This window comes from Chamaea fasciata, unplaced genomic scaffold, assembly GCF_029207755.1.
Source record: "Chamaea fasciata isolate MVZ Bird 193981 ecotype frontalis unplaced genomic scaffold, bChaFas1.0.hap1 SCAF_3, whole genome shotgun sequence".
In the NCBI taxonomy this organism is placed as follows: domain Eukaryota; kingdom Metazoa; phylum Chordata; class Aves; order Passeriformes; family Sylviidae; genus Chamaea; species Chamaea fasciata.
In genome coordinates this window covers 33,170,156-33,183,056 of record NW_027094088.1, presented here as the reverse complement: position 1 = coordinate 33,183,056, position 12,901 = coordinate 33,170,156, and the positions used below count along the sequence as shown (strand labels likewise).

General features: G+C 39.9%; 1 protein-coding gene across 1 annotated transcript in view; it reads right to left on the bottom strand.

Annotated features, from left to right (window-relative positions):
• Nucleotides 1-12,901, bottom strand: part of KIF26B (kinesin family member 26B) — a 212,871-nt gene that overhangs the window by 160,189 nt on the left and 39,781 nt on the right. The window contains exon 3 of the mRNA XM_066180297.1: nt 2,721-2,887. Within this exon, the coding sequence (XP_066036394.1) occupies nt 2,721-2,887 (167 nt within the window). The remainder of the gene's footprint in view (nt 1-2,720; nt 2,888-12,901) is intronic.

The following is a 12,901-nucleotide window of genomic DNA, read 5'->3' as shown; positions in this document are numbered from 1 at the left end:
TTTCAGTGTCTGTTCCTTTAACTCATTCACATACTGTCCCCTAGGAATCCTGATGTGTCATAAACTCCCTCGCAGCAATATCCCAACAAATGACAATTCACAGAAGTTGCAGCGCTTTTAGCTGGTTTGGAAATCTGACAGTTAGAGATCATGAAATGTAACAGTCAATTATTGAGACATCTGATAAGTCTCCTGGTTTTTAAAAACACTGAGAGTCACTGTGGCCTTAGGATACTTCTCCATGGTGCAATGCCAGCTGTAGGCCAGTCAAGTGACTGTCACTGTTGAACTAGTAGTGCCTGAGAGCAGAAAAAATTATGAGTTCCCACTATTCCACGCCTGATATTTCTGAAGTAATTACAACCAAAAGTTCCATGGATGCCTTGACATTTCCTCCGTAGTATAGTACTTTAGTTAATTGGGTTTTTTCCTGATGATGGATGACTTGTATCTGAGCCTCATCTGAGGTTTGCTTTGCTTATTAGGAAAGTTAGAGTGAAATACTGTGGGTCATTATTCAAATTTCAAAAGAACAGGTTTTGCTCTTCAACTCTGAACTTCAGTTCCACATTGGCAAATTTCTCTGGCTTTGTAATAATTTCTTACTTACTCACTGTGAAAACACAGTATGTGATACATATTCAAAAAAAGGATATACAGCTGGTAGTAACTACTCCATGTGCCATTGACAACCATAAAAAGCAAAATCTTAGAATTCACAGGCCTGGTACAAAGGACATTTTCACATTGTTAACAGTGCACCATCTTAATGAATTAGACAACCACTGCCTTCTACTTCGCATTTTTTAATACACGTACAAGTAGTGTATTATATACTTCTTACTATGCTTCTCACTACAACCTGGCAGAAATGCAAATAGACACAGAAGATGCAAAACAAAAATCAGTTATTCAGATTTGGAAAACAGCTTGGTGATTTTCTTGTTGAAAGGTCAAGCAGTGAACAACTGACTTGAATTTCCTGCTTAAATTGCCAGCAGATGATGTAACTTGAAATCCAGGACAAAACTGACTTACATAAGTGATATTAATCTAATTGTGCAATACCCCAAAATAACCAGGCACTTTGTCTTGCAACGTATAGCTTAAAAATCAACAGTCTAAACATGAGATCTCTGCTGGACCAAGCACACCCAAGAATTCACAACATCAGCTAGAAGCTAACAGAGTTCTACTTAAAATGCTATGATTTACACTAGGGATTTTGAGTAAATTTAATTACTTTCCTACATTTCAGCAGAGTATATTAAGAGCAAATGAATTCTCTCAGCAAAAACAATGAAACTATGAAGAACAAATTAGTTAAGTCATCTTCATAAATCAATTCATGCTAAAATATGTGCTAATCCCAATCTGCACTCCAGATATTACCATGTGTGTACATTCAGCAATTTTAATTTAAATTGCCTGCAGTTAAACAGGAAAGGGCAGCAAACCAAGACCACTGTCATCATTCACATTTGCTATTGCAGCATCTCATCTGTAAAGAAAAAATGGCAGTTGCCCCAAACAATTGGGTCTTCTAAAATGCTAAGCTTAATGCTTTTACACAGCTCACTTGCTGTATGACACTGATCGAACATGTGCAGCCCTCATGCTGGTGAGGAAAAATAGGAGAGGAAAATCCTTTTTACAGATTTACGAAGTCCAACAACTTTATAAGTTTTCCATTCATCTTTAAAATAAAATAGAAGCATGTGGAATTACTAATGGTTTGGCTCTCTCAAGGGAAGGAAGCTGATTGGAAAGTGCTTGAGGCGCCCACTCAAAGTTCACTCCATGTTTTGAAATCAAGATCTCTCACTGGATTGGATTGGCAGTGCTATAATAATGGCTTATTCTGTTATTTCATTACTCTTCCCAAGTCAATCTTTTAATTAATAAAAAGCATTAAAAGACTGGGATTATTTCAATGTCTTTTGTTACATAAGGATTCAACTGGGCTAAAGAGATTCTGTTTCGCAAAGAGCACATTTCTGCACAAAAAACCCCATTTTTGTTGGTGATAATTGATATTTCACTTATTAGCTGATGTGCCCATTTAACAAAACATTTTACTAACAAAGTAATCAAGATAGCCACAAGATTTTTAAATTAAACTTTATCTCATCGATTTTTTTAACAATGTCTGAATATTCAACATAAAGCACGTTCCAAGGCTGAATTTAGATCCTCAGGTTAATTCAGTGGAATGACAGGGTCTGAAGCTGAAATCAGAAACCTCAGCTTTTCAGTCTGAAAGTGAAACCCTGATAATTTCCCTAGATGGAAGTAAAATTCAATAAAGAAGTCTGAAGATTTCCACCAAATTGAACTAGCCACCTCCAGTCAGCTCTACAGTTAATTGTCTCAGGAAATTACTTGGATGGGCCCTTCTCATTGAGGGCATACACCCCTCTAAATGCGTCACAAAGTCAAGTGCTATTCTGGGAGCACAATCACATTTTAATCCAAATCAAGCATTAAAGAGATATTTTACAGAAGAGGGTAAAAGTATCATCCCATTTTATAGATAAATGCATGTAGGTGGATTAAACAACATTTTCATGGTAATTCCTGCGAGTTTGTGACAGATCTGTATTTACATCCATGTTTTGGCGTGTACTGTAGCGTGTCAACCCCATTTCTTCACTACGGAGTTGTCTCCTTTAAAAGAAATTATGTGTCCAGCAAAAGAAAATCTGGGAAATCTCTCTTACCTGGCAAAAAATGATGCTGCCACCGAGGTGCCTGTGGATACTTCACTGGCAACATATGTGCTCTGGGAAGCAGGGAAGCTGTACAGGGAGGGTTTATCTGCATTGTAGCGGTTCAATGCTGCTTCAGTCAGGCCCTCTCGAGTAGTCTCTGTCATAAGCTGAGATATCTGAAGACAGAAAAAAACCAGAAGTGTCATCAGCTAAAGCTCACTGGCTGACCAGTCCTAATCCAGCAATGCCTACAGATTGCAGATGGAGTAAGAGAGAGGCACTTCATTCACTTCCTCTTCGCTGCTCTGTGAACAAGCTTATTGCTGCTTTCATACTAATCTACAGCACTTAAGCTCAGCTCTAACCTTGTCTGCATTAAAACTAACGGGATAAATTTATCCCATCACTAAAAATGTCTGTAATGTATACAGTTTTCCATCCATACAGAAAAGAAAGAGTAAAACATAGTCCTTGCTTGGTCTTACCTCAAGATGAAAGAAAGACAGATTAAGTTTGTGCAAAATATGTATATTTCACTTGGAGGGTTTTGGGGGTATTTAAAAAAACAACATTTTTTGTCTTTGTAAAATAACACCTCTCCAGTGTATTAAGCATTCCTGTTGACCTTTCTCCAGCAAACTCAACACACAGCATAGAAGGGAGTCCCTCGGGATCTTAGACAATTTATCATCTCTGTGCAAAATTGGGATCATTACTATTTACTTTCATCGCCTTTCTTAAAATGTTTTAAACATCATGTGATTTCATTCTTCTGATGGTCCATCTAAATCTTTTTCCTGTTAGGAAGTCTCATCTCAGCCTTTCATTGTCTGAAAAGAATCAGAGTTCCATCAGACTTGACCCAGTTCTCCTCAAATCAACTGAAAGACTTTTGACTTCAGAGAAAGCTGGGTAAGCTCTACTGAAGCAACTCCTCAGTACTTTGAATTCAGTTTCTTGACTTCTTCTGCATGAATTTACAATGCTGTAATGTCATCTCTAACACTTCATGCAATTCCTACCAAATTCCCTTTCCTCCTTCCCTCATTTCCATGACAAATAGCTTCTGCTCACCAATGCACGGCACAGGATTGCAACATATCTAAAAAGAACCCTCTCATGTTATTGCTAGCAATCATCCACGGCATAGTTTCCTTCCGCCTGCAATAAGTTTCCAAGAGGTAGTCTCTCAGCTGTTCAATTTCATGCTTCTACTTATCACCACAAAAACATCAAAACATCTTTGTGAGGCACATAAAAAAAAGTATTTGAAATAATACTGAAGTTCTTTCTCCACTTAGGCTTGCTTTATTTCACCTGTTAAACATTTCAGTTAGTAAAAGCAAAGCTGAAGAACTGATTTTTATTTGTGGGGGAAAGAAGACATGAAATGGCAACATTTTTTAGGCCAACTATCATACAACCTCTGTTTCTCTCATAGAAAATTGCTATCCATTCTGCCATAGCTAAGAAGATAATCTAAGTGTTTATCCTTATTTTACATACTTTTAGACCAATCAACTGTAATACTGCATGGACAGGAATGCGAAACTAGCCTCTCTACTTTTATGAGGAACCAGAAGAATTGCAGAAAGTGCCCCCATCATGTTAATCCCATGTTGAGCCATTCCAATTTACAGGATTCACTACACTGAATGAGCAGTGCTCTCAGAAGGCTATAGCTGAAAATCTGGTCTTAAATCATCTCATACTACTGGTAGAATGCAGGAATTTAGGCTGCCTGCCAGGATACCTCCTTGTGTTTCCAGTGTGCCAGCAGACAGTTCTTCAGCGTCCTGCTACCCTATGTATGTCCACCTAGGGCACCCAGCACCCTTGAATTCCCTAAACAATATTTCCTTAAATATTACATAATACTTGATAACTCAGTTATTTGTCTTTGCAATGAACTAACACAAGATTCTGCTCTGTCTCCTTCAATTATCCTGAAACCAAATTCATCACCTTCCATGTTAAGAACTGCTAAACAGACAGCTCTCCCTTCAGAGAGAAGGTATGTGTTTTTTGTACACATACAAACCTAGCTTCATCTTAGTTCGTTCAATGCAAATATATGTAATTAGGATGGATCATCATTAATTAATTACCATTGTTGACAATGTCACTAGGAAGTGGCCCATGGCAAATGGACAGCAGTTAAGAAGTTGGTGAGTTGACCTATCTCAGCTGTAATCATAACCTCCCTGTGTTCTGCCAAATAAAGATTTTCAGCTCCAAATATGAATTTCCACAGCCAGTGCAGTACACTTCTATTGGTGTCAGCAGATCCCCTGAAGTTGTGAGATGGTGAGGCTTGAAAGAGGTATTTTAGACAGCTGCAAAACAGGAAAGTAATTGTGTGTCTTGGTGTTTAGGACAGCACAAAAGCCATGTCACATTGGTGACCTGGTTTCTGCAGTTGTAGAGACTTTCTGATGATCCTCATCCACATCCACAAGTCTAATATGAACTTCACAGAGCAATAGGATTCCTCAAACTGATTGTGCACATTGCCTGAAAGTATCATTCTCAAGCTTCCCAGAAACTGTCTAGATGCTTGGTTTCCGAGATTTTTGGATAAGTAGTTTTTGAACACAAGCACTCCAAAATAATCACTTACCAAAGAAACATGAGAATCTTTTAGAAAGATATAAATCACTGCCCCTCTATGCACTCAGAGAGAAGTAGATATTAGTCAGCAAATAGAATATTAATGCTTTTTAATAAATGGGGATGAAGTTTGTATAAAGCCTGTTATTTAGGTCAAATTATCATCTGCAAAAAGCAGCATCCCTGAGTGTCCTCCTAGAGACATCTTGGATGGACACTCATAAAACAGCATGTTCGGCTTGTTAAGGACCCTCTTGATCCTGAGGGTCCAGCAACACTGCCTCGTTTCCTTACCAGCGCTGGCACACTTCCTAGGCAAAAAATCTGTTCCTTAGCAGGAACTTGCTCAGAACTAAATTCCAAAAGTATATTATGTATATTCTTGTGCTCTTTTCCTCAGCAGGTGCTACTCTTAGTCAAGAGTGTATTACAGGGATACCAAAATGGGAACACACCTAAGACACAGAAAAATCAAGATAAAATAAGAACTGGCCTAGCCACAGTTCAGGATCTCCTAATCTAGAAATGATTTCCACTTTTAGCACCTTTTACTTTCTGCCACTGAGGGATTTTTTCAACAGTGAAATGTCTCCAGAAGCAATGAAAACTGAAATGTAAACCGGAATTTCAGACATTCTCTAATTCCTAACCTGGGAAGCCTGCAACACTACTTAGTGTTACACAGGAAAAGGCCCACAGAAGTATCTTGTGGTACTGCAACACTCATAACCTCTAACAAGTTTTGTCTGAATGAGTTCAAGTCACTCTGTTGCTGTCTTTTCCTTACATCCCTTTGGCCATGCAGCCAGTGGAAATGAAAGGGAAAGGTTGTGCTATTCCAAATTCTTTGCCAGGCTATAAACCTTTTTTGTTTACATTTTATCCAGTACTTTCCAGTGTACTGTTTATATTGCACAAATTTGTACATGTGGGTCAATCCACAGGCTGAGTACCTCACTAGACACCAAGATATGTGCCCACAATATTTGACTGATAAATCCTCAATTGTTCCCAGAATCTAATACATATACGTAAATCAGGGGGTAGAAAGGAGCCCAGAATATTCACATATCCAAAGACTACTGACTTCAAGTCAGTTATTCTGCATTTCTTTCTTTTCCTTACAGATTAAGAGTGTAGAAATCATTCAAACTAATTAGGCAAACTGAAGACTAGGATTTGGAGGCAATCTGAACATCTCATTTACTCTATGCTCCAGTCACAGTACCAAATTAGCTCTTTCTCTTCTGGCCTTGCTTTCTGAAGTTCACACATATGCAAACTTGAGTAAATCACCCAGGATATACCATGCATTTAAGGAAAAATACTCATAGAACAAACATTTCCAAGTCTCTTGGAGAATTTCTTTTTTTCCCCCATCCCAGTTCAAAGGACATAGCCGAAAATTACACTTGGAGCATTAACAAACTCAGGTGATTTTTTTTTTTTTTTACCTTTCTCTTTTTCCACACTAACGTATGCCTGGCAAGCACAGTTCACAGAAATTTGCCTCTTTACTGTCACCATCTCTCTTAGCAGATGCTGTTTCTGTACTTAAGGGGGGAAAGACTTGATTCCCAAATTCTCTCTTTTCTGTGAGTGCTCACTAGCATATACATGAGGTTTAGGATCAGTTAATAGGATATATTTTAAGAAATTCCTTTATAGAATTGTTGGCAGTACATCACTGCCTGGATAAGCAACAAAAGACAAAGCATGAAACAACGCAACCTTTCATGCCTCAATAAAAACCTTTTAAGTGCACATGGAACAAGACAGATGTCCCTCCCAAGGCTCCATTTTTTCTTCTGTCTCATAAATGTAAGGCAACCATTAACCTCCTCTTTCACTGCTTTCTGACACTGTACAGCAAGAGCTGGAGATAAATCATGATTTAAATTCTGTACTTCAGAGGAAAAAGATGGCTCTGCAGTTAAACCACAGGTGTAAGCCGGGCTAGATTCTCTTCCCATTCCAATTACAGAGTCTCTTTGTGCATAAGATTTGCCATCATGCAGTAGGAGGTTAATCATATTTACATAGAGGCATTTTATAGCCAAGCTCATTAATGTTTCTAAAACTCCTAACTGAGGACTCCCAACTGAAATTACCTTACAAATGAAAGTTAACATTATGAAAGACGTGAAATATCCATTGCTCTGGAGGTATTGAAGCATTCAGGAACATCCCCACAATCTAGCCAACATCAGTAACTGATGAATGAAGCAGATGCACAGAAATGTATGAAATATATCCATATCTGAAGCTAAATTCAAAATATAGATCTGTGTTCAAGTTCACTATAAAGCAATTCTCAGTATCCAGAATTCCCAACCTCAGGAGAGAAGCTCACCAGCAAGAAGAAACTGAAGGTAGAAAGCTCTCTTTCATAAAAACATACACTCATGAATTATTTCTTTGGCAATCTACTCCTTATTCAGAGCAGCACTGAATTTTCTGCCCAATAAATACTGACTGAGTTACTTCCTGGGTTATTCTAGACAATAAATGTCTACATTAACCAAGAAAAAGGCTGTTGTTAAAGACTACCCTTTTAAGGATGAGTTGAGGGAAGCACTAAAGGATATGTCTCTCAAAACTCTGCATACCAAAACCATAATAAATTAATATAAACCTGTTTATAATACAACTTAACAACTTAATGCCAAGTTTTCCATTACACACAATCAGGTATTCTGGCTGTTCTACAATATTAATCTTTTACCTTCCAACCAATGCCTTTTGGCTCATCAGTTTCTTCTCAGTTGTAACAAGATAAAGTTATTCTTCCCATTTGGCTCAAGGAGGCTGGTTTCTGGTGTATGAGAGTGATGAAACAAGCAGTGGGAGGTGCAATTCATATCCTCCATGTGGTCCTTCTTCTGACGCATGCATGGAAAACCAAATCTTTCCCGAATACTACTAATTCTTAAATGCTGAGGCAAGACTCTAATTTACAAACTAATTTCAAAAACTGAAAGTATTTGTCCACTTCCTTTAGTACATAGGAGTTCACTGCCTGATGTGACAGTGCAGTGGCTTCCCACCAGCATCCCAGCCACTAACACTGTTAAACTAAAACTAAACTAAAAATTCCACTGTCAGTGGAATTACAGTAACTTGCCTATAGGAAGCAGCATCAGAAAACAAATGGAGCAGGAACTGACACTTCTTGAGTATCTTCAGAAGGAAGGTTAATTAAGAAAATTTGGGAATTCTACCTCACCTGGAAAAGGCATTCTTCACCAAGGGAATTTATCAGTAAGTAGTAGACTTTCTTCCCACAAGTTAGCAATTTTCTCTGAGCCCTTCTGGTAGTAATGACTTCATCCTCTTTGCCTAACACTGAACCCTGCATGAAGTTCTGTGCAGTAACAAAAAAATTGAAGCATACATTTATGTTTGGTAGCATTCAAAGGACAAAATAACAGCTGGGATTCATAGTACTCTGTATAAAAAAGAGACAAATGTGGATAATTTGACATTTATTAGATTTCATTTTCATAATTTTAGCATATTGTGGGGACACATTAGCATGTGAAAATAGGAAAAATAAATAATAATGGGTCAGTTTCAAATATCCTTGTTAAATACAGCTTCAAATGTTTTAAGGTAAATCTGGCAGAGTGTTTATTGAACTACCATGAAACTGAAGGTGGATTTTAAGGGCAGAGGGGTAGAGAAAAAGAGAAATCTTGTGCTGCCCACACAACTATCAAATTATTAACACATCCTTCACAGAGCAAAAAGTAACAATTACACCGTTCAATCAGAGGAGCTTGGAAGTGGTGGTACTTCCAAAGTCATTCATCTTTTAATACATCACAGAGTACCAAGGACATACTCTGCATCTCTCACAAATCACTCACTACAACAGAAGACACATTTAAAGAATTATTCAGGACAAAGTTCACCTTTAGAAAAAAAAATAATTTGGAATCAGTAAGCAAGTTCCTGTAGCTAGGGGTACTGACATAATCCTACAGCATTCTGCTATTTGATTACGACCTTTTCCTCTCCCAGTAAAATACTAAGCTGCTCTATAGACAGAGACCACTGCAACTACTGATACAGACTCTGAACAAGAGCAAGACAGCAGATCCTGATAGCCCTTTCCCTGTCAAAAGAATGTGTTCTATAAGAAAGAGGCTGACAAAGGACATACATAATGTCTGCTGCATTCAAACTGTTTCTTGGATGTAGACACACTGAAGCTGCTCAGCTGCAACACGCTGTTCATCGTGAATACTGAAACTCTGGGGCGTATCTTTGGGCATGCTGTGCTCCTACTTTACACAAACTTGCACACAAAATCTGAAACACTGATCTAGCAGAAGGAGTAACTGTAACAGCATAGATTGTGTGTAAACACAAAACAGGGCACCTTAGAAAGAGTGAGGTTTTTTAAAGGGGGAAATCACTGGCATGGGAAGAATGCTGATTATGCTTTGTTATTTAATCAGAGTCAAGATTTAGCATAAACTACTTTTATTTAAACATAAATTAGTTACCATGACAGCATGTAGAGTTTAATTGCAACCTCCAGCTTCCTGCTGTCCAAAAGAAAGATGACCTTTGACTGTTGCAGCCACCTCCCATGTCCCACTATAAAGCAGATAATAATGACAACGCTGATTATCAGCATTATCACTATTATTGTTAACACAGATCCAGTGCACTCTTCAGCACAGATGAAATCCAAATTTTCACAGGCATGGGCACATCTTCCCATCAAAGTTGCTATATTATATTCAGTTCCACGTCACACTCAAGAGTTCATTAAATGAAACATTTTGCCATGAATGCTCAATGTCTCAAGACCAGCTACTTAGAGGCTGATCAGGCATCCAAATAATAGTGGATTCCTTTTCCATAAGACATTTTCCTCAAATTCTTACACTTAAGAGTTCTGCCTTACGAAACAGGATTCTTTTTTTTCCAGTTGGATCCCTCTAAGAGGGCTGGTGGGATTTATCCAAGAGTACTATTCAAGTGGATGGCTGATGTCATCATGGGACATCTCACATTGATTACTGAACAGTCTTGGAAACCCAGAAAAGTCCTGATTGACTGAAAGCTTGCAAGCACTGTCCGAGTTTTCAAGAAGGGTAAGAGGAAAGACCCTGGTGACTACAAGTCTCACTTAAGTGCCTGGTAAAATCATAAGGAAGATCATACTGGGAGTTATTGCAAAACACTTGAAGAACAACACAGTCATTGGTCACAGCCAGAATGGCTCTGTGAGGGGAATGTCCTGCTTGTCAAACCAGACTTCCTTTTATGACAAGGTAACACACCTAGTTGATCAAGAGAAGTCAGTTGATGTAATCTTTTTGGATTTCAGTAAAGCTTTGGACACTGTCTCTCACTGTATCCTTCTGGACAAAATCTCCAGCACACAGCTGGATAAACACATCTTGTGTTGGGTGAGCAACTGGCTCATGGGTTGGGTGCAAAGAGTTACAGGTAATGGGCTGACATCTGACTAGGGACCTGTAACTAGGGGGGTTCCCCCAATAACTTGCTTCATAAATAACTTGGACACAGGGCTCAAAGGAATACTAAGTTTGCTGATAATACAAAACTGGGAGCATCTGTTGACTCCCTTGAAGTAAGAGAAGACCTGCAGAGACACCTTGACAAACTACAGGCCTGGGCAATCACCAACCATATGTAGTTCAACAAGGGCAAGGGCCAGATTCTGCAGCTGGGACACAGTAACCCCAGATGAACAGACAGACTGGGGAAGGAGATGCTGGAAAGCAGTGCCATGGAAAGGGACCTGGGTGTCCTGACTAATGTCAGGTTGAGTATCAGTCAGCAGTGCCCTGGCAGCCAGGAGGGGCAACCGTATCCTGGGGGGCATCAGGCACAGCATCGCCAGCCAAGCGAGGGAGGGGATTGTCCCTCTCTCTCTCTACTGGTTCAGCCTCACTTCAAGTCCTGTGTGCATTTTTGGGTGCCACAATATAAGAAAGATATAAAGCTGCTATAGAGTGCAAAGATGGGCTACAAAGAGAGTAAAGGATCTTCAGAGAGGCAGACTCCACAATATCCCTGGAAAGCCTATTCCTGTGCTCTGCCACCCTCAGCATGAAGTAGTTCTTCCTTATGTTAAGGTGGAGCTTGTGTTTTAGTTTATGACCATTGCACCTCATCCTCTCACTGGACACCACTGAAAAGAGGCTGGTACCACCCTCTTGGCACCCTCCTTTGAGATATTTACATGCATTAATGAGATCCCCCCTCAGACTTTTATTCTCCAGGCCCAGCTCCTGCAGTCTCTCCTCATAAGAGAAATGCTCCAGACCCCACATTGTCTTTGTGGCCTCCATTGGACCCTCTCCAATATCTCCTTGTCTTTCTTGTGCTGAGGAACCCAGAACTGAACACAGTATTCTAGAGGTGGCCTCACCAGGGCTGAATGGAGGGGTAGGGTCATCTCCCTCGACCTGCTGGCCACACCCTTCCTGATGCACCCCAGGACACCACTGGCCCTCCTGGCCATAAGGGCACTGCTGGCTCATGGAAAACTTGTCACCCACCAGGACCCTTTTCCTCAGAGCTGCTCTCCAGTAGGTCAGTCCCCAGTCTGTGCTGGATTGGGGTTATTCCTCCCCACATGCAGGACCCTGCCCTTGCCCCTGTTGAACCTCACCAGGTTTCTTTCTGCCCAATTCTCCAGCCTGTCAGGGTCCCACTGAGTGGCAGCAGAGCCTTCAGGGGTATTGGCCATTCCTCCAGTTTAGTGTCAGCAGCAAACTGGCTGAGGGTGCCTCCTGTGCCACTGAGAAACAAGTTGAATAAGAATGGACCCAGCACTGATCCCTGGGGAATGCCAGTGACTCCAGGCCTCCAGCTGGATTCTACTCCAATGATCACAATACTCTGAGCTCTGCCATTCAGCCAGTTCTTGGTCCACCTCACTGTCAATTCATCTAACACACATTTCCTGGCTTACCTACAAGAGTGTTATGGGAGATAATGTCAAAAGCCTTGCTGAAGTCAAAGCAGACAATATCCACTTCTCTCCTTTCACTGACCCATCCTGTATCTACATCATAGTACTGTATATACATCAAAAGAAATCAGTAGAGTCTGAAACAGTACTGATCAAGCTGCCTTCTTGCTCCCTCACTTTATTTTGATATATTTATTAAGCAGAAAAGTAAACAGAGGAAAACAATATTACAGCAGGGGAAATTTCATTATCTGAAGAATTCAGGACAGCAAATATCTACCTCAAGTGAACTCAATCCCTGTAAAAAAGTAGATCCTAGTCTGCAGTACTCCTTTAGTCAGAGTGACACAGCATGCAAATTTTATTTATTAGCTACTTCTTAATTATCAAATTATTTTCTAAAAGGTAAGGCCTCTACCTTGTTACAAAATCACAAGAGCTATCAGAACTACCTTCTTCAACACCCTCAAAGTTTTCTCATGTCCATTCAGGATTACGCCTGCCTTTTCTACTCCTCTCCAAGGACGCTACAGGCTGGAAAGCCATCCTGGGGTGTAAATATGAAGGCCCTCCTTACTCCAGAGGGCCCTCAGTGAAGCAGACTTGCCACAGGCAGACT